The following is a 23,500-nucleotide window of genomic DNA, read 5'->3' on the forward strand; positions in this document are numbered from 1 at the left end:
ATCATTACATTTTTTAAGTAAATGAGCCAGAAATTTTTTATCAGTGGAAGTCAGTGGTTACATGTTTTCAGCTTTCTTCAAAATGTCTTCTTTAGAAGGGAAAGGTAAGTAAATAATAATATAATTTTCTTTTCTTTTTTTGAACTGGGGTGAACTATCCTTTTAGAGTTCATTAAGAAACCCAAACTTGTCCTTTGCCATAAAAACCTCCATTTGGAACCTTTATTTGTAAGACTGTGAATGACTTTCCTGTGTTATACACAACAAAGCAGGCCACTTGTCCTTCCATATGCTGAGCACATGCTCTTTTGAAGATCTCTTCCTTTTTTTTCTATTGTTTCCCCTGTCTGTCTTTCTCTCCGCTGCTTTTCAAACATCATCTTGTATCTATAAAGAAATTCTGCCAGTAAATCACTTAAACATACAAAACAGACACACCCTGCCTTTGTCTTTCCTCAGGTATTGACACACAAAGACTGTCTGTCAAATTTAGACCCAGACAGTTACTCATACACACACTCCCATTTAGACGCAGGTGAAATAGATACACACGTAATTGCCACTTACTTCCAATTGCATTTATAAACAAACCTCTTCTTACTCTAAAATGCTTCGAGACACACTTGTGAAGTCTCTCACAGATGGCCGCTCTCATTGACTTGAATATTGAATGAGTCTTTGTGGCCAAGAGTGTGTGCGTGTGTGTTTATCTGCGTGAGTGTGTTCCTTTGATATGGTCATGAATGATCGCAGTGTTGTGTCGTAACCTGCTCGTAATGTCTGACCTCCACAGACGCGCTTTCATTCGATAAGCCTAAACCTCCACTATAACTTCTCGGCATATGGTCAAAATGGTCTCCGTACCATGGTGTGGTACACTATTTGAGGGGACAGCCATTTGTAGTTGTTTCAAAAACATTTGCCGGCAGCTCTCTGCAACTCTCACATGGAACTCCCACTGAAGCTAACAGGGCTGCTCTCGCTTGGTACCTGGAGGAAGACCATATGGAATAGCTAGGTTGCTGCCGGAAGTGGTGTTAATGAGACCAGTAGGGGGTGCTCAACTTGTTGGATGTGTAGTCCTAACACCCCAATATAGTGAAGTGGACTTTATACTACTCCGTGAGCATTGTCTTTTGAATGTTAACCTGAGGTCCTGACTGTCTGTGGTCATTGGAAAAACTCCTTGGATGACTTTCGAAATAAATTAGTGGTTTAACCCCGGCATCCTGCCAAATATGCCCACTGGTTTCTGTCCATCATGGCCTACTAATCATACTCGCATCATAATTGGCTTCATCACTCTGTCTCCTCTCCACCAATCAGCTGGTGTGTGGTGTGCGGACTGGCGCAATATGGCTGCTGTCATGAAATCCAGGTGCATGCTTCACACTGGGGGTGAATGAGGAGATTCCCCCAGTGTGTAAAGCGCTTTGAGTGGCCAGAAAAGCGCTATATAAATGTAAGGAATTATTATTATTATTTTAAAGTCGTTAATTTTCACATTTTCTCTCATTCAATCTCATACATCACAATAATGTAAGCTGGAGAGCTCACCGCTAGAAAATATCCATACTCTTTGAGGGTCACCATAAATTAGCATCTATTAGGGCTGGAAGATTAATCTATGGTGATTTTCATTGCATTTTGTCAGTAAAGCCGGTCCTGTGTGCTTTCAGAATTTGCTAGCATTTTCTACACTGACAAACTATTCAAATTTGCATTCAAAATGGCCGATAATAATGGACGATAATGACACTAGATAATCATTGTGTGATAGCTGTTTGCGTGACTTTTTAGTTCTGTGTACTAAATGCTGCATGTGAAAATTCCACAAATAATGACATTTTTACTCCAAACTTTTTTCATAACTGCAGTTTGAAATAAATCCTGAGATGATTCAGTAGTCATGTGTTTCTTAGTTAATTTGGTCACACTTTACAATAGGGATTCATTAGTTAATGTTTGTACTAACATTAACTAATTATAAACAATACTTGTACAGCATTTATTAATCATAGTTACTAATGCATTATTAAAATCCATTATGCATTATTAAAATGCTTGTTAACATTAGTTCCTGCACTGCGAGTTAACATGAACCAACTATTTTCATTTACTAACATTAACTAACATGAGCAAATACTGTAATAAATGTATTGTTTTTTATTTGTTCATGTTAGCAAGTGCCTTAACATTAACTAATACAACCTTATTATAAAGTGTTCATTTGAGTCAGCGAATTAAGTTAAATCTTTTATTTATAATGCAAAACTGTGAGGATTTCCAGTGTCTTCTTCATGACGTTTTTGGCCTTCGGAGAAAATTTAGAGCTGGTTACAGAACAAAGAATTACAAAGAATTTTTTTTTTTCAGATTCTTGCACAGAAAAACATTTATGCAGAAAGATTATGTAGAAAGATTTTATTTATTTTCAAAATTATTTACTATATTTTGAGAGTAAAGGAGTAAAAGAATGTAACTTTAAGGTTTACAATAGAAATTTAGCAAAAGCTACTGTAGATCTATCATGTAATACGTCCACTAAAAGACATTAAAAATATTACTTTGCTAATTGTTTTCTACACAAATCATCTAAACACTTGAATAATTTTCAATGTTTAATATATGTTTAATAATAATATAACTGAATAACTGAAATTACGTTAAATAAATCTGAATAAATCTATGTTTGCACAGATTAAATGATGAGCTCAACAATCTGCAAAGCTTTCTGCAGATTTCCGCAGGCATAGATTTAAATTAATTAGGCGGAATTAACATTTCTTTGGGAAACTATCCCTTTAACAAACTCAGCTCAAGGATAAATTATATACTTTATTTACTAAAAATATTTACCATTTACTATACCTGTATTTACTGGTATCCTTGTTTTTGTGTTTTTATTTACTATATATTTACTACTATATATTTATTACATCACTATAGTGCCCCTTGTGGCAAGGCTGAAATTGTAAAAAGACATAACAGAAGGAGAGGGGTGGGTTTATGTGAAGAGATGTATTATGTACGAGATGAAGAATACGTCCCCAGAGATTGACCCATCTTCTGCTGTAAATTGTCTCCTCTCCTGCCTATTCTTCCTCACAAATGGCGCTCCAGGTCTTAACATGCTAATGACCGAAGCACTGATGAACCCTGCTCCTCTTTAAATGCCAGCTATATGCTAATGGCTGCTTTTATCATGCACATAAATCTTCCACTGCCAATGTAAGGGCACCAGACCACTGTGAGGGCCTGCTAAACCCCCACAAGGCCCTTGCTTATTGGGCTAATGAAGTAAATCCCTAACTTCTGATATCTGGGACTGGATACAGATGCTGTTGACCTGCTTAAATTTCTTCTTTTTTTACTTTTAACTGTGTTGTTCAGTGGTGGTGTCAGTTGGGAACTGTGTAGTGCTTTGATATAAGTCTTAGATGATTTGGTGTGTAATCCAAAACTTAGATTAGAGTGTATTTATGGTGCCAGTGCAGTCTCAAAATAATACATTCATGAAATAAAAATCATACAGCCATAACACAAGTCACATTTATAAAATACAATCCATAAGTTCAAAATACAATTAGTAAATACACAAATCCAATTCATAAACTCAAAACACGATTGAAAATACACAAATCCAATTCATAAACTCAAAACACGATTAAAAAATACACCAATCCAATTCGTAAACTCAAAACATGATTCATAAATACACAAATCCAATTTGTAATTCAAAACACAATTTGTAAATACACAAATCCAATTCATGACCTCAAAACACAATAAAAAAATACACAAATCCAAATCGTAAACTCAAAAAACGATTCGTAAAAACATCCAATTAGTAAATTCAAAACATGATTCATAAATACACAAATCCAATTCGGAAATTTAAAAAACGATTCGTAAAAACATCCAATTAGTAAATTCAAAACACAATTCATAAATACACAAATCCAATTCGCAAATTCACAACACGATTCATAAATACACAAATCCAATTGTAAATTCAAAACACAATTCATAAATACACAAATCCAATTCATGAATTCAAAACACAATTCGTGAATGCACAAAACTAATTTGTAAATTCAAAACACAATTCATAAATACACAAATCCAATTGTAAATTCAAAACACAATTCATAAATACACAAATCCAATTCGCAAATTCACAACACGATTCATAAATACACAAATCCAATTGTAAATTCCCAACACGATTCATAAATACACAAATCCAATTGTAAATTCAAAACACAATTCATAAATACACAAATCCAATTCGCATATTTACAACACGATTCATAAATACACAAATCCAATTCGCAAATTCACAACACGATTCATAAATACACAAATCCAATTCAAAAATAAAAAAACACGGTTCATAATTTACATGATTACATGATTTTTACTTGTGAATTCACAAATTGTGTTGTATTTATAAAATGTGTTTTGAATTTACAAATTGGATTTTGTAAATGTAAATTGTGCTGTGCATGTATAAATTTTATTTTGTAAATGTATTATTTTTGAGACTGATCCTGCCTCCATAGTATTAGTGCTGGCAGCACTGGTTCCAGTATTATTTACTATTCATTTTTCCTCATTAGGATCCTAAAATAGTCTTTGTTAAAGCATTAAAAGCCATGAATCAATAGTACAGACTTCTATTTAAAGCAAAGAAATATATGAAATTTTAATAATAAAAAAAAAAAGATAAATGTGCAAATTTTGTGCCTAAAGGCTTATTTGAGGCCTAGAACTACAGTCTCATGAATCATTGCGAATATCAATAAAAGGAAAAACAATGGAAAATATTTAAAGCTGTTCATTTGAATATCTATAGAAGCACTGTATTTTAGGACATTTTGCGAAATGTGTGTATAGGTGTTTTGAGAGCATAGGGAGACTCTGATTGGTGGATTTTTCTCTACAGCATCATGGGTATTGTAGTGTTTCTGCACAATTCCATTTTAAGCATAATTGTTACAAAAATAAGTTCAATTAATGTGAACAGATGAGTTTAACAAAAGCATATACGACCAATTAACAACCTCAGACCTCAGTTTATCACTTATTGTTAAAAATAATGATTTAACTGACTTAATTTGCTAAATCAAGGATCTTTTAAAGTAAAGTTCTTATATTTACATCCAGTGGTATTTCTGCATCAAAAAATACCAAGGTACAAAGTTAAAAAATAGATAATGATCTTAAATACATCATGTTTTATTTTGATGATGTGTGTGTTTTTACCAAATAGGTCCATGTGGAGTTGTGTTATTCATAGCTCTCATATCACAGATTTATGATGCTGTTCTCTCTTTTTTGGCTTGCATTTATTATTAACAGAAACATTAGCATCTACTAAAAGCTGTTATAATATATGCCTGTTAAAAATATATGTTATGCTCCATAACTTTCAGGGTATTTACAATAGCTGGATCTCTTGACTCCCTGTGGTTTTAAGTTCTATTTTTGATAGGCACACAAACCAAAACCATTCTGACATGTTTTTAGACCATCTATATGGAAATACTTTTTTTTTGACATAGTGTTCTTTGGAAAAACCATACTGTATAAACAAGCAGTGTAATAGTACACTCTTTAAAAATGCGGGTTTTAGAGCTGTGCAGTAGAAGAACCATTTTTGGTTCTTCAAAGAATTGTTCAGTAAGCATTTCCTGATTAAAACCTTTTTTTTTAAATCAAGAATAATTGAATATTCTGATTTTAAAAATCTGCTAGGGCACATTGTGTGAATTTAAAAGATGCCATACAAATCGGATGCATACTTATGACAACTGTCATTAAGCGTCATTTGCTCAGTCATGTCATTTTAAATGCCAAGATGGCATTGTTTGAGATGTCTTGAGATGAACTTGACATAACCAAACACATCATAACCTGTCTTTGTCTTTGTCAAGACAACTTGACCTTATCCAGACAACAAAACTTGTCATAAATCTGTCATAAACATGACTGTCATTAGGCCATCATAACTGTGTACTCTTTGTCTTTGTTAAGACAACTTGACCTTATCGAGACAACATAACTTGTCATAAATCTGTCATAAACATGACTGTCATTAGGCCATTATAACTGTGTACTCTTTGTCTTTGTCAAGACAACTTGACCTTATCCAGACAACAAAACTTGTCATAAATCTGTCATAAACATGATTGTCATTAGGCCATTATAATTGTCATAAATTTCTGATCACCTTTTTCAGTGGAAATAAATTAATTTGTTATTTAAATTTCTCAGTAAAATTGTCAAGACTTTTTTATAACGATTTTTTTTATAACGGCGTCATTCATGTTTAATGACATTTAATGACAAATTCAAGTTGTACAACCTTAAGCTGCGCCCACACTAGACTTTTCTCCCGTAGACTTCCATTCATACGCACACAAATGCGTTGGACCGGAAACGCATCACTTGACCAATCGAAGATCAAAACATGACCTCTCTGGACAGAAATTTTAAATATGAACCGCTGGCTTTTTTAAATGCCTAATCATCGTGTTTAATCCCGCCCCTTTTCGCAGCACCGGACTACAGAATTTCACATGCTCAAACTCTAGTGTCTCTGCAGCTTCAGTTGAGATCAAGAAAAATATTAATGGTGCTGTTATAAAATACAGAACACAATTATAAATGCATAATAGCACTCATGTTTATGCCAGATTTATGATAAGTTGTGTTGTCTTGGTAATGTCAAGTTGTCATCACAAAGACACCTCAAACAATGTCACTTTTGCATTTACAATGACATAACTGAGCAAATGACCCTTAAAGTTATCGTCAGGCATTCATAAAAATCTGATTCATATTCATGATGTCATGATTATAAAGGTTTCATTACAGTCTTATGAACACCCCCTTCAAGTTGAGTGTTACCAAATAGAAGAATACCATACTAGGTTCAAAGAAAAACAAGTTACTCGGCTAATTTATTTCCATAGTATCTGCACATTAGTATACATCCTGAGATATCAAGACATTTGTGCTGCCCATTACATTACAAACCACAGGAGAGGGCAAATTCTTCAGCAGGATAGCGCTCCTTTTTATACTTCAGCCTCCACATCAAAGTTCCAGAAAGCAAAGAAGGTCAAGGTGCTCCAGGATTGTCCACCCAGTAACCAGACATGAACATTATTGAGCATGTATGGGGTAAGATGAAGGAGGAGGCATTGAAGATGAATCCAAAGAATCTTGATGAACTCTGGGAGTCCTGCAAGAACGCTTTCTTTGCCATTCCAGATGACTTTATTAATCAGTTATTTGAGGCATTGCAGAGATGTATGGATGCAGTCGTCCAAGCTCATGGGAGTCATACTATCACTATACCATGCTTCCACCAGCTAATAAGGAAGAGTTTTCAATATGTTGTGCAATAACACTTCATGTGTACATTAACGGTGAAAGATGTGAGAATGGCATTGATGATGGTGTTTATGAGTCAGCAGATTGCTGGCATTTCCTGCATGATTCAGTTGTGTTGACGGAAAGAGTCCCAGAATGTGTGACATCAGCTCAATGCATCAGAACACGAAAGCAAACATCAGCCTGACCTTCAGGCCAACCTCTGAATACCACAGTAATCTCAGTTTTTCCCACAGCACACACTGAGCAAACACACGCAGATGTAACTACTGACCTCATGTTACAGTACAGAGAAGATGTGTGTAGGCTAACACTGAGAGTTTGGCTTTAGCAAATCAATATGGGGAGTTTGCATGTTCTCCCCATGTTGGCGTGGGTCTCCTCCGGGTGCTTCAGTTTCCCCCACAGTCCAAAGACATGCACTATAGGTGAATTGAATTAACTAAATTGGCCGTAGTGTATAAGTATGTGTGTGAATGTAAGTATGTGTGTGAGTGTATGGGTGTTTCCCAGTACTGCGTTGCAGCTGGAAGGGCATCTCCTGCGTAAAACATATGCTGATATAGTTGGCAGTTCATTCCTCTGTGGTGACCCCTAATAAATAAGGGACTAAACCGAATACCAATTCAATATGGTGTTGAGCAATAGGAGGATCAGGACATCGGTGAACTTGTGAAAACATAGCTCTATATACATTTCTGGAGATCTCGGATTATGTATCCAGAAGTGCGTATGGCTGCATTTCATCCTTAAAAGGAATGCTAGTGGGCAGTATGACACCGTTCCTTTTCGAGATTACCAGCTGACTGCTTACCAGCGTGTGGACGGCTGTCCCGGTGTTACCAGTTTGTCCTGTTAGCTCGCCATGTACATCGTCGGACTTAATACACAGAGAGGAGTTGACCACGACGATGGGGTTTGAGGTGGTGAAGAACGGTTTCAGAAAGCGAGTAAGACAAAAACTGAAGCCAAAAAATAAAATAAACAAGTAAATAACAGGGTGAGAATGTGGTAAAATCTGAAAACATGGTAAAAATCTGGCGAGGGCTTTTCCTTTTCTGGATTGCTTTTTAAAGCTGTCGGTTGGGTTTAGGGAAGTGGGTGGGCGGGTCAATCGGTGCTTTTGAAAATACTATTGGTTGAGTTATTGGAAGGAGGAGGGTGGGTCAGTTGATTGGTCAGTCAGTCCTTCAGTCAGTCAGTTAGTCAGTCGACAACAGCCTCTGGTGAATTTACGTGAGAATAGCAGGTGTGAATGGCACTAACGAGAGAAATTTGAGATCTCAAAAATCGTACACAGCGGCCTCTGGTGGATTAGCGAAAGCAAAGACTGCAAAAAAGCGTAACTCCAGGGAAGTATTTCACGATCTCCAGAAATATATATTGCGGTACGTTTTCAGAATGAACCTGAGTTGTATGAAAGATGAATCTGACTGCTTTTTACTTTAAAGTCTGCATGAAATCAGAATTTACGTTTATTTTGCTAGCTCTGGCCATCTGCTTCCGCATATAGAGTGGTGTTTTTTTTTTTTTTGGTTGACGTCGACCTTCCATAGCAACTGTATATCAATAACCTTAACCACGCCCTCATATCGTTAGTTTGCTCTGAGAGAATGATGTGCAAGAGAAATCCCCGCCCCCTTCTCAATATTCTGTTTCCAGTTAGAAGCACATCAATAGATTTAACAAAATAGATTGTTTATCAAAATCATAAGTCAGAGGCACTCAAAAAGTAAAAAAATTCAAAGCCTTTATTAACCAAGGCTTCTTAAAGGCTTTTTAATTATTTCACTTCATTTTCGAGTGCCTCGGACTTATGATTTTGTTGTTTATCTTTCTGAAAGAGCAATGACACAGTAATTACCCCTGAAGCACTTTTTGTTTGATTTTGAAAAATCGATTGTTTATTTAGTATAGCACAGTGGCTCAGTGGGTAACACAATCACCTCACAGCAAGAAGGTTGCTGGATCGAGCCCCAGCTGGGTCAGTTGGCATTTCTGTGTGGAGTTTGCATGTTCTCTCCGTGTTGGTGTGGATTTTCCCCAAAAGTCCAAAAACATGTGGTATAGGTGAATTGGGTAAGCTAAAATAGTCCGTAGTGTATGTGTGTATGGGTGTTTCCCAGTGATGGGTTGTAGCTAAAAGGGCATCCACTGTGTAAAATATATGCTGGATAAGTTGGTGATTAATTCTGCTGTAGCAACCCTCAGATTAATAAAGGGACTAATCCAAAAAGAGAATGAATGAATGAATGAAAGAATGAATGAATGAATGAATGTTTATTTAAAGCTATAGTTCACCCAAAAAACATTTGCTGTTAATTAACTGTTCATTTAAATGACTTTTTTTAGAGATGTGGAGTGATTATAAGAAAGTGTCTGGTGCAAAACTGGTGCAAGTTTCAGTTACACTGTCAGTGAGATGAAAGAGTGTGTTTTCTACAGGTGGTACACCTCTATGAGGCACACTCAGAGTTGCATAATGGTTTAAGGTTGTCATGTGGTGTGGGGAAGAGGGGGTTCTTTTGGGTTAATCCTTTAATGAGACATATGCCCGCTAGCTTTGCTTAACACTGCAAACCCAGAGTCATTTCTTCTGTTAGAGGGTAACTATTTAATTTAAAAACATCTTACTGAATTTTAAGTTTCAAAGAGGTTATTTTTGTATATTGTTCACATTCATTTTTTATAGATTTCTTTATTTTATGCACTGATTTTTAGAGTTATAATGTAAAACTATAATGTGAATATTTTTTTAACTATTCAGTTTACAGTGTTTGATTTGTGGCTTAAACATCTTTCAGTAAAGTACAGTAAATAACAAGTTTTGAATGTCTGATAATAAAAATGCTCTAGTTCACTGCTTGCATTTTTTCATGTTTTATTAATGGTTACATGTAAAGCATGTTCATAGTTTAATTCTGTCAATTTATACAGGGCTAGTAGTATATACAACTATTTCTACAGATACACACTCGGGTATCAGTTCAGTACTCTGTATCGGACGATACCCTGAGCTCAGGTAGAGTATCAGGAAGCAGAAAGGGGTATCGGAACATCCCTAGGTCCTCTAGGCCAGTGTTTCCCAACCCTGTTCCTGGAGGCACACCAATAGTACATATTTTGTATGTCTCCCTTTTCTGACCAATTAACTTCAGGTTTTGGAGTCTCTTCTAATGTTCTGATGGGCTGATTCAGATGTATTTGATTAGGAAGACATTGAAAATGTGTACTGTTGGTGTGCCTTCAGGAACAGGGTTGCTCTAGGCGTATAGAGTATGGCAGTTTTTACAGTATAAAATACAATAAGCCTATGGAGAGTCCTCATAAACCACCAAAACTAATGTGTGTGTGCCTCTGTGTCTCTGTCTGTGTCAGTCTCTACACTGATCCACAGTGTGCATTAAGTATATGAGGCTTTATAGTCTTTTTAACAAGGACTTGAGTGTGTATATCTCATGCAGCTGCTGTATCTGTAATAAATGAACTGATCTGCCTCAGTAAGGATCCTCCATGCAGAATGTCTTTGAGTGTGGAGGGAGTCAGCGAGGGCAGCCACAGAACACAGTGTTCCTGCTCCGCACTACAGCAGACTGGCAGGACAGAGGGAGGTTTTGGTGGGCAGCGAGGGGGTGGAAAGAAGAGAACAGAATGGAGATTCGGCTCTCCAAAGTTCTGTGCATAATGTGCTTTATAAACCTTTTCCACATGTGAATACAGCGTTTTAAATTATGGGTTGCACGTCTGGTTTGGGGGAACTTTCATTAAAAAAAGAAACAAATCTCTTCAGATGATAAAGTTCATTTATTCACTTTTCTTTGGCTTAGTCTCATGAAGGAATTGTGTAAAACTCAGCATTTTTTGCAGTGTGTAATCAAGCTCATTGAAGATAATTATCTGTGTGGCCTATATTAGAGGGATTGTTTGATGTCATTGTGAAGCAGAGCTCCTGAGAAACTAATTGTTTTCTCTTTTTAAAGCTTTTGGATCATCAAGCATAAACCTCATTCCCAGGTCTGCACATATTGTCTTAACTCAAACCGTTTCGAGCTCGTATATCTTTCTTTCGGCTGTTCAATCCCTGAGAGATTTAATGTGGACATTGAAGATCCTGCAGACTGGTGTATTGAGATAGTTGGTGCATGGCAAGGGTGATGAGAACAAGTTTCCTCTCCGACCTCTGACATGAGCATGCAGCTTGGCTTATTGGGAATCAATTGAGTACGCTGTTGAAAATAATCCCATTGACATTCAGAATGGACTCTTTCATCTTAAACTTACCCAGGGGAAAGTGTTTGTGGGGTGATTTGGACTTGGGGAGATCAGGGGACTATGTAAGGATAGTCTTTGAGAGCTGTTTAGCTGTATTAAAGGATTTTCTAGACATATCATTGACCTGTTGGGTTTCATAAGTTTTAATAGAAAAACTATAGGAAGTACCTGAAGGCTGTGGTTTATGTTAGGACAATATAGCTTACTAGGCTGCATTCACAAAGCTGAAGATCCGAGCTTTTAGGAATGTTTGGAGGATATGCTTTTGTTCATTAAAACGTTTTCTTTTGAACATACATTAGCGTACACACAAATACAGTTGAACACAGCCTTTCAAAGTACATTTGGTAGCTCGTATTATCATTGTTGATTTGAAATCACCCATACCACCAAACCCTACCCCTATCCCATCTCAAGAGCACCAGAAGTGTTCTGCATTACATTATAAACATAGTAGATTTGTATTGTTTGAATTCATATTTTGATGCAAGTACATAGTAGTTAAGGCCACCTAATATAAAGTGGGACCAATGTTTTTTAGCAATCATTTTCATCAAATGGTTTGAGTTGTCTTAACTTATTGGGTTTTACAGTACTCAGTTGGTTTGAGTTCTCTTCATTTGTTAGGTTTACTGTGCTCAAATTGCTTCGTTTACTCGTATGGAGTAAGTTCACGGTACTCATTAGGAGTAGTTTATAAACTTAAATGGGTTGTTGCAATCAGTTTCCTCAAATGGTTTAAGTCACCTTAACTTTTTGGGTTTTACAGTGTACTGTTTTTAGTCTGTTCATTGGATCAAATAAATTCAGGTTTAGTGAGCAGAAGAGACTTCTATAACAAACAAACAAAAAACATTTTAAAAAAGGGTTGTAAACCTTATTGAATAGCTAGTTATACTTTATAATTTATTATATCCTAAAACAAGCAGTGAAGTAAATAAATAAATAAATAACTTGTTCAAATCAGACTTATGTGGTACAGAATAATACTGAGTAATTTATTTTATGCATGAACAAAAATCTGTCCACTGTTGATCTCAAAATATCCATTCATTACCTACTGTATGGTTCATTCAATTGGTGTAAACGTCATAAGTGTTTATCAGTGGGATTAATACAAAGGCTAGAGCATTCTATAAATATCCAATAATAATCTCCTTATAGCCTCTAATATGTGTAAACAACATCAGTAATGATGATTGGCCACTAATTACATCAAGAGAATTGATTTCAGTGATACAAGCTAATGCAGTTTTATATGCTTGACAGGCCTTATCCGACAAGCTTGACGTGTTCTCCTGTAAATGTTTCTTTTAATTGGTGTTTTGTCAGCATGTGTGCAGTTGGTTCACTCACTCGTCAGTCAACGTAATGCTGATTGTTAGTGAAATGTAATTATACACACAAGCACACACACACACACACACACACATAAGAATTGGTTTCGATTCAGTGTTATTGTAGATCAGACTGCTGCATGGGGAGAGCTGGTTTTCAGTGTATTCCAAACTGTCAGTTTGTTTATAATTGTGCCTCTTGCCTTTTAGGTTTGATTGACAGCTTAGTTTAAGAGGAGGGGGAGTGTCTTCCCTATAGTACCCTTCCCATCATCCATCTTTTCTCTGACATTCAGCAAGGAAGAAAGAGAGTCTGTTTTCCTCAGAGAGTTGTGTGTTAATGGAAACAGCACACATTTTTTTCGAAAAGTGGTTTTACAGGATAGTAGTCCTAAAGAAATGTTATGAATTAGGCCCATGTGGAATCTGTGCACACTGAAACCCACAGATTTTTTACACCATCGAGTTGTTACTTGCACTGTAAAACACTCAAAAAATATTGTTTTGTTGCTTGTTCAAAACCCTCACTTAAAATGAGTAGAAACAATGCAATTCTTGAGATTTCGTTGGGACAACTTATTTGTTTTATGTTCACCTAAAAGACAGACAAACTGTATTGTAAATAACTAATGAGTTAACTTAATTCCTTCCTGTTCTCCCAACACAAATATATTGTGTGGAACCCAGCATCTTTCACTGTACAAAGTGCTGGGTTCCACACAATCGACTCATTAGTTTTTACAAATTGTAGTGGCTTGAACATAAAACAATAAAAAAAAAATTAAAAAAGCAAGAATTATGTTGTACAACATAATTGAACAACATAATTTCAGCAATCGGTAAGAGTCCAGCAGTGGGGTTTGGTGAAAGTGACACCCGGGTCAGGTGTAATGTGATGGACGCTGACAAGGAAGTGTGGATCCAAATGCAGGGTTTATTGAACAGAGAATGGTCAGGCAAGCAACGGTTAACACAGGGACAAACAGATAAATACAGGGAATCCAGAGTCGTGGTCAAATAACAGGCGAATGATCAGTACAGGCAGGCAGCAGATAACATAAACAAACAAATAAGGCGAGGGCCAAAACATAGCAAAGCAAGGCAATAAAAACATCGTAATGTTCACAGTAACAGAATAACAAGACTCAGCACTGAGGTGTGTGTGTGTGCTGTTTATAAAGTCCCTGTAATCAGTTCATGAGCAGCTCCCAGCCATGAGTGTGTGTAAACAGCCCAATGAGGAACAGGTGCATGTGAGTGGTGCATGGCTGGAACTTGTAGTCCATATATCAGCGGATTTGTTGCCCTTTAGCCATCTGCGTGTTTAACAGCGATCTGCCAGGATTAGATTGCTGGTGATTGTGACATTAGGTCTCTTCATCATGGCCAAGTGTGCAGCATGTCAACTGTCCAGCACGTCCACCAGCCTGACCTCATCATAAATTTTATAAAGTACTGCTCTGGAGGGTTCTGAGACATGGGGTCAATCAGTGTCACTAGATGTTAGTTTCCTATGTTATTTAAACTGCCAACAGTATTTTTTGAGTGTGTGTAAATAGATATTTATTCAGCTTTTATATAAATTTTAGGTAATTTTATTAAATAATATGCACGTTTATATGATTTGTTTACAATACAGTTTGTAAAGTAATATTTTTCGCTCTTTTAGTTGATTTAATGCTTAAAACACTTGCTCTTTTTATCAAACATAAGGATCGAATTGTTAAAAAGTCTTTTTTTTTTCATGTTTTAGGTTTTTGGTTGCTATACTCCCGAAATCATTTCACACAAGTTTTTATTCAGTTTTTTTTCACACAATTCTGCACAGAAATAGTAAAAAAAAGTGGTCCTCTTAAAGGGATAGTTCACTCAAAAATGAGCATTTCCTCATAATTTTACTCACACTTAAGTTGCTTTACATTTTTTTTCCTCCGTTAAACACAAAACAGGATATTTTGAAGAATGTAAGGAAAAAACATTGACATCCATAGTAGGAACAAAAAAAGGAACAAAGTTTTTTTTCCCCAACATTCTTCAGAATATCTTCTTTTGTGTTCAACAGAAGAAAAATCTTGGAACAAGTGAAGAGTGAGTAAATGATGACAGAGATTTTATTTTTTGGGGGATTTTTTATCTCTTTAATAGCTGTTTTATCACTGTTACATCTCATTTTTTTTGAAGGTAGAGAGTAGAGACTCTAATTTTTTTATTTATCCAAATACTGTATATTGTGTTTATAGTGCAGTGTGATTGTAAAACAGGGTCCATTATACAGCTTTGTATCAGAGTTAAAAGGATAGTTCACTTAAAATGACAATTCTTTTACGGACTCTTAAGTTCAAACCTGTACAATTTCCACATACTGTACAACATGCTTACAGAAGTTAAAATGTAAAGTTTAAATTTCAACATCAAGATCCCATAATGTAATTCAAAGATAGAAATATATGGAAAACACCTGTGATTCACAAGCTTTGGACAAATATTAATGAACAGATTTTATTTTATGATGTGGTATGAAAAAAGACAATGGAATTCAATGGAGACCAGAAACTGTTTACTTAGCCAACATTCTTCAAAATATCTTCTTTTGTTGTCAGCTGAAGGACATCTTGTAGGTTTGAGTAAATAAAATAATATATTTCTCATTTTTGAATGCAGTTATCTCTTTAATTTCATCACATTTACGTACAAACTGGATATTTAATAATAAAAAAAAGAGCAAACAAAAAAAAAAAATTGTCTGTGAGTTTCCCAGGGGTGTTTTTTATAGAATGGACTGCCTGGGAATATTTAGACAGAATAGCGAAATTATTTTGAGTCATCTTTATAGAGAGAGAGAGTGAGAGAGAAAGAGATAGAGAGAGAGAGAATGATAAGGAAACAGAAGAATAAGAAGCAACTGTAGGTTTAAAATGTTTGTTTAAAGAATTTGCATGTTGACTAAAATTCATGAAGTTATAAAATGGATCTTAATGGATCTTAAGTCAAATAATTAGGGACCGAGCACCGAACGGTGCAAGGCCCTATTGGAATTGCTCCGTTTATTATTATTATTATTATTATTATTATTATTATTATTATTATTATTATTATTATTATTATTATTATTATTATTATTATTCTTCTCCCGAATGAATCGCGATTTTGAGGGTCTAAACATGCCCGAAAACTCACGAAAATTTGCACACGCCCCAGAAGTGGCGAAAATTTACGTTTGTTATAGGTTTCGGAAGTGGGCGTGGCAAAATGACTCGACAGCGCCACCTAGAAAATTGATACGGACAAGCCCCCGAGCCACGAATCACGCACATGCACGAAAATTGGCACACACCTCAAACATGCCAAGACCTACAAAAAAGTCTCAAGGAGCGATATCTCAAACCCAACAGGAAGTCGGATATTTATGGCTTCCTGCGGCGAAAAAGTGGCGATTTTGCCATTTCCAGGCGTTGTACTTTAACGAACTCCTCCTAGGGATTTCATCCGATCGACACCAAAATTGGGTTATGTCATCTAAAGGCCTTGGCGATGTTAAATTGCGAAGCTTTAGAGTTTTCGTCGATGGGCGTGTCCGTGGCGGCCTCGTAAATTTTGACGACTCGCCACGAAACATCAAGTTGTTATAACTCGGGCATGCATTATCCGATCTGCCTCAAAACTCACACGTTTGCTAACCGTCCTGACCTGAACACGTTTACATGACAATATCCCGATACAGTTATAGCGCCACCTGCTGGCTACAGGAAATAGCATGATTTACAGTGAAACAAACTCCTCCCACAAATTTTATCATATCAGCACCAAATTTGAGTGGTGTCATCTGAAAGCAGTATCGATGATATATTGTGAAGGTCTAGAGTTTTCGTCGATGGGCATGTCCGTGGCGGACTCGCAAACTTTGATGATTCGCCACCAAACATCAAGTTGTTATAACTCAGGCATGCACGATCCCATCTGCCTCAAAACTCACACATTTGATAAGTGTCCTGACCTGAACATGTTTACATGCCAATAACTCGATACAGTTATAGCGCCACCTGCTGGCAACACTAAAATTGCCTATAACTCAGCCAAACAATATCCGATCTGCCTAAAACTTCACATGGTTGATAAGTTTGCTCTCCTGAAGACATCTACATGCCAATATTGAGTAACAGTCATAGCGCCACCTGGTGGCAACAGTAAAATTGCCTATAACTCAGCCAAACAAAGTCCAATCTGCCTGAAAATTCACATGGTTGATTAAAATCTTCTCCTGAAGACATCTACATGAAAATATTGAGTCACAGTCATAGCGCCACCTGCTGACGGGAGGAACTTTGGCATAAATCTGTGATTTTATCAGATTTTTTTATGTATCGGCCTAAATTATTATTGTTCGCGGTTCTCTGTCGTCCTACGGCCACCGGGCGGCGGTGAGCCCGGGTGCGAGGTCCCTATCATCGCTGCTTGCAGCTTTAATTAGGGACCGAGCACCGAACGGTGCAAGGCCCTATTGTATCTGTAATGTTTTTTATTATTATTATTATTCCGCCCCTAATCGGGGCACTTTTGAGGGTCTAAACATGCTCGAAAACTCACGAAACTTTGCACACACATCAAACGCGGCGTAAATGGTTGGCTGATATGGGTCTCGGAAGTGGGCGTGGCAAAATGACTCGACAGCGCCACCTAGAAAATTGATACGGACAAGCCCCCGAGCCACAAATCACGCACATGCATGAAAATTGGCACACACCTCAAACATGCCAAGACCTACAAAAAAGTCTCAAGGAGCGATATCTCAAACCCAACAGGAAGTCGGATATTTACAGCTTCCTGCGGCGAAAAAGTGCCCTTTTTGCCATTTCCAGGCGTTGTACTTTAACGAACTCCTCCTAGGGATTTCATCCGATCGACACCAAAATTGGGTTATGTCATCTAAAGGCCTTGGCGATGTTAAATTGCGAAGCTTTAGAGTTTTCGTCGAAGGGCGTGTCCGTGGCGGCCTCGCAAACTTTGACGACTCGCCACGAAACAGGAAGTTCTTATAACTCAGGCATGCATTATCCGATCAGCCTCAAAATTCACACGTTTGATAACCGTCCTGACCTGAACACGTTTACATGCCAATATCCCGATACAGTTATAGCGCCACCTGCTGGCTACAGGAAATGACATGATTTTACATTGTAACAAACTCCTCCCACAAATTTGGTCATATAAGCACCAAATTTGAGAGGTGTCCTCTGAACACTCTAGCGATGATATATTGTGAAGGTCCAGAGTTTTCGTCGATGGGTGTGTCCGTGGCGGCCTAGCAAACTTTGATGGTTCGCCACGAAACAGGAAGTTGTTATAACTCAGGCATGCATGATCCGATCAGCCTCAAAACTCACACATTTGATCACCAACCTGACCTAAACACGCTTACATGCCAATATCCCGATACAGTTATAGCGCCACCTGCTGGCGCCACCTATAAAAATTAAACGGACAGGCCCCCGAGCTACGAATCTCGCACACGCACGAAACTTGGCACACACGTCAAACATGCCAAAACCTACGAAAAAGTCTCTTGGAGCGAAATCTCAAACCCAACAGGAAGTCGTATATTTTTAGCTTCCTGCGGCGAAAAAGTGGCGTTTTTGCCATTTCCAGGCGTTGTACTTTAACGAACTCCTCCTAGGGATTTCATCCGATCGACAACAAAATTGGGTTTTGTCATCTAAAGGCCTTGGCGATGTTAAATTGCGAAGCTTTAGAGTTTTACTCGATGGGCGTGTCCGTGGCGGCCTCGCAAACTTTGACGATTCGCCACAAAACAGGAAGTCATTATACCTCAGGCATACATGATCCGATCTGCCTCAAAACTCACACAATTGATAACCGTCCTGACCTGAACATGTTTACATATCAATATCCAGTTAAAGTTATAGCGCCACCTGCTGGGAACAGTAAAATTGCCTATAACTCAGCCACACAATGTCCAATCTGCCTGAAAATTCACATGGTTGATTAAAATCCTCTCCTGAAGACATCTACATATCAATATTGAGTCACAGTCATAGCGCCACCTGCTGGCAACGGCAAAATTTCCTATAATTCAACCACACAATGTCCGATCTGCCTGAAAATTCACATGGTTGATTAAAATCCACTCCTGAAGACAACTACATGCCAATATTAAGTCACAGTTATAGCGCCACCTGCTGTCAACAATAAAATTCCCTATAACTCAGCCAAACAATGTCCGATCTGCCTGAAACTTCACATGGTTGTTAAGACTCATCTCCTGAAGACATCTACATGCCAATATTGAGTCACAGTCATAGCGCCACCTGCTGACAGTAGGTAGTTTGGCTTATAACTCATCCACACTATGTCCGCTCAGGCTGAAACTTCACATGTTTGATGAGTTTCCACTACTGAAGACATCTACATGCCAATCTTGAGTCACAGTCATAGCGCCACCTGCTGACGGGAGCAAGTTTGGCATAAATCTGTGATTTTCTCAGATTTTTTTATATATCGGCCTAAACTATTATTGTTCGCGGTTCTCTGTCGTCCTACGGCCACCGGGCGGCGGTGAGCCCGTGTGCGAGGTCCCTATCATCGCTGCTTGCAGCTTTAATTGCATTTGAAATCGGACATACAGTACAATGGAGGTGTTTGCTGATATATTACTAAAAGACATTGTATCAACCTGGAGTACACTCATACACCATCATAAACAACTTCATGTCCTAAAAAACAGGGCTGTTTTTTGAGCATGGACATTTTTAATGCTATTCATTGTTCAAATGCTTTTCAGATTTCTTTTGTTGACCTTAAAGGCACAGTCCACCCAAAAATGAAACTATATATACAGTCAAACCCAAAATTATTCATACCCCAGACTTAAAGTTACTTAAAGAAATATTTTTACTTAAAGATATTTCTTCCCACAATGATACCTCTTGTACATCGTCTCATTATCTTTTGAAAGAGCCTGTGTCATTTCCTATCAAAAAAACTTGCTGGTTGATAATTTTGGGCTTGACTGTACATATATATCTGTATGAATTTCTTTCTTCTACTGACCTTTACGAATATTGAAGTCAGTTGGAAACCAAAACTGTTGTTAAATCCATAACATTCTTCAAAATGTCTTGCTTTATCTCCTACATACTCAATATATATATATATATATATATATATATATATATATATATATATATATATATATATATATATATAAATACATAATAAAATAAATAAACCAGAGTACTGTAAATTATGAAAGCATTTTAATTTTTATGGTGGACTGTGCATTGATTGAATAATCCACCAGTTCTGCTCTGCTGTGGTCTCTCAGCACTGATCTTTGACCTGTGACAGTATCCTGTGAGGCCATAGTGTTTGCATTGCATTGAGAAGCAATAATTGCATTATACATTTAACAATGATTCAGTTCTCATCTTCTTTCCTCTGTGTCTATTTTTACAGCTGGACCCACAGACGGTGCAGTCCAAAAACTGGCACATGGATGTCATAGAAATGAACGGGGTACGGATTTACTTCTCATCAAATATGCTGACACTGATTGAGTTTTTATTTTATTCTATTTATTTGATCTGTGACTTTTATCTCCTTTTTAGATTAAAGTAGAGTTTTCAATGAAGTTTACGAGCCGCGACTTGAGCTTGAAGCGGACGCCGTCTAAGAAACAGAGCGGCGTGTTTGGAGTCAAAATCAGCGTGGTGACAAAGTGAGTGACGTTTTAAGCCTTAAAGGGCCATTTTATTTCTCTGAGGTCCACTCAATCAAGATTTATTGTGTGAAAAAACAAAAATCAGAATTTAGATGTAATTAAACAACACAGGACACTTACTGTTTATGGTTTCTGTAAGCAATGAAGCCACTTATTTGTGAATAGTTTTATGAAAATATTTGTATTTCTTATTTGTACAATTAAAACAGTCAACAGTGCACATATTTCACATAAACCATCTAAATCTGTGTATATTTATAATTTTATAATTTTTATTGTTTACTTTATTTTCCATTTATTTAAACCTTCTGTATTCTTGTGTTGATATGTGTATATACCGTTAACATCAGAACTATTAGCCTTCCTGATTTATACATTTTAATTCTTTTATATTTTCTCCCTAATTTCTGTTTAACAGAACAAAATTTTTTCACCACATTTCTAAACATGATAGTTTTAATAACTCATTTCTAATAACTGATTTATTTTATCTTTGCCATGATGACAGTAAACAATATTTGACTAGATATTTTTCAGGACTTTAGTATTCAGCTTAAAGTGACATTTAAAGGCTTAACTAGGTTAATTAGGTTAACTAGGCAGGTTAGGGTAATTAGGCAAATCGTATAATGATGGTTTGTTCTATTTAGGCAGCCAAAACAAAAATATTGCTTAAGGGGGCTAATAATATTGACTTTAAAATGGTGCTAAAAAATTAAAAACTGCTGTTATTCTAGCTGAAATAAAACAAATAAGACTTTCTCCAGAAGAAAAAAAATATTATCGGAAATACTGTGAAAGTTTTCTTCCTCTATTAAATATCACTTGGAAAAAAAAAATATTTCACAGGAGGGCTAATAATTTTGCCCACAATTGTATGTACTCTGAGCTCTTGTAAACAACAAGGAAACTTCCTTGTCTGTTTGCACACAATTAGTGATTAAAGCTCATTCTGATTCTTCTAATAGACTATTTTTCATCCTCTTTTGACCCTTCTCATTGCCATTTTATAATAGACGTGGCAGATTATACGCTTCAAAGAAAATGCACAGTGATTCGATTGGCTAACACTTTTGAATTTAGCCACACTATTATAAGCTGACACATCCCACAACTTGTTGTTTTGGCAAATTGGTTTTAATATTAGCTGTTCGACTTATGAGAAAGTTTTGAGTTTTTTGAATCTTTGAATCAGGATGTGTTTATGACCTCTGTGTCAAAAGAGCAGGAGGATTTTGATTTCTCAGTTCTTGACCCAATTCAGTTCAAGTCAACAGTTTTATTTCCTAAATGTGTGCAATTAATCTCATTTCCTTTTTTAAACCTTTTAATGTTTAATTAAAATTCAACCCTTTGCTCCAAGCTAATTTTCTAATATTTGCCTCCAGTTTTGAGTGTAAAAATCCAATCAACAACTGATTCAGCATTTGATTCTTTTGTTGTTGTTAATTTGTTACACTCTGATGTGTCATAATATGGGCAAAAATCTTTTTGGTAACACTTGACAATAAGGATGTATAGGTTAATTTTAGTTAATTCATTTACTGACATGAACAAACAAAGAACAATACAGAAATTACAGTATTTGTTCATGTTATTTAAAAGAAAATACAGTTGTCCATTGTTAGTTCATGTTAACTCACTGAGCAGTAACTAATGTTAACAATTTAATTTGGATTTTAATAATGCATTGGTAAATGTCGAACTATGATTAATACATGCTGTACAAGTACTGTTCATACTTAGTCCATGTTAGTAAATACAATAACTGATATTAGGGAAACCTTATTGTAAAATGTGACCATTTTTTTTTGTTTCACTGCAAATTTAGACATTCAAAATAAATGCAATACAAAAAGTGTTACTATAAAAGTGTAAAGTGACGTTTAGAAGAGGTGTAAGAGGCTTTATCCTTGCTTGCACAGTTTGTTTTTGCGATTTGCTGTTTATTAAATTATTTGCCCTCCTGTAAAATTGTAATTCTTTTTCAAATATTCCCAAGGTTTTTCAACCCACATAACGTGTAAACACACCTTTTTAATAACTAACAGGGTTCGTACGGTCCTGGAAAACAGTATATTGTAGTATTTATCTTCCTTCCAGTGTTTGCAGTTTTTATAATTCATGTAAGTAATTATTTGTCACGTTTTATTTGTCATTTTTAATTAATTGCAGTTTCTTAGTTCCATCATTTATTTATTTTTTGTAATTTTCTATCGTTATTATTCTATTTTTTGTGTAAAAATTATGCTTAAGGGTAGTTTTTTTCTGGCCTTGGCCAATCACATTCTCTCACATTATTAGTGCTGCTTAAGCATTGTCAAATTAAATATTACAGATATAAAAATAAATATCAACTACGTAGATTGTCACATATTTTTTTGGTATGCTGTAATTAAATTGAATGTGCAGTTTCGTATTATTTACCTTGTTTACAAAGACCTTACATGAAACATTAGGTAATGAATATTTACCTAAAAGTCTGAACTAATTTCTAATAACAAATTTATTTTGTATTTGCCATGACCATACATAATACTGTGCATAACACATTTGTATTCAGCCTAATGTGCAATTTAAAGGGTTAATTAGGTTAAGTTAGGTTAATTAATCAAGTCATTGTAAAACAGTGGTTTGTTCTGTAGCCAATCGAGAAACAGAAAATCTTAAGGGGGCTAATATTGTTCTACATTCCAACTAAAAGAAATCAAACATTCTTCATAAGAAAAATATAAAATTAAATACTGTGAAA

The 23,500-nt window shown here is 36.1% G+C and overlaps 1 protein-coding gene across 5 annotated transcripts in view; it reads left to right on the forward strand.

Annotated features, from left to right (window-relative positions):
- The window catches only part of abr (ABR activator of RhoGEF and GTPase), a 336,423-nt gene that overhangs the window by 300,731 nt on the left and 12,192 nt on the right, over positions 1-23,500 (forward strand). For all 5 annotated transcript variants that reach the window (XM_056458657.1, XM_056458658.1, XM_056458659.1 and 2 more), the window contains 2 exons: positions 20,484-20,543; positions 20,636-20,745. In XM_056458657.1, the coding sequence (XP_056314632.1) occupies positions 20,484-20,543; positions 20,636-20,745 (170 nt within the window). The remainder of the gene's footprint in view (positions 1-20,483; positions 20,544-20,635; positions 20,746-23,500) is intronic.

Source organism: Danio aesculapii, chromosome 5 (genome assembly GCF_903798145.1).
Source record: "Danio aesculapii chromosome 5, fDanAes4.1, whole genome shotgun sequence".
Taxonomy (NCBI): Eukaryota; Metazoa; Chordata; class Actinopteri; order Cypriniformes; family Danionidae; genus Danio; species Danio aesculapii.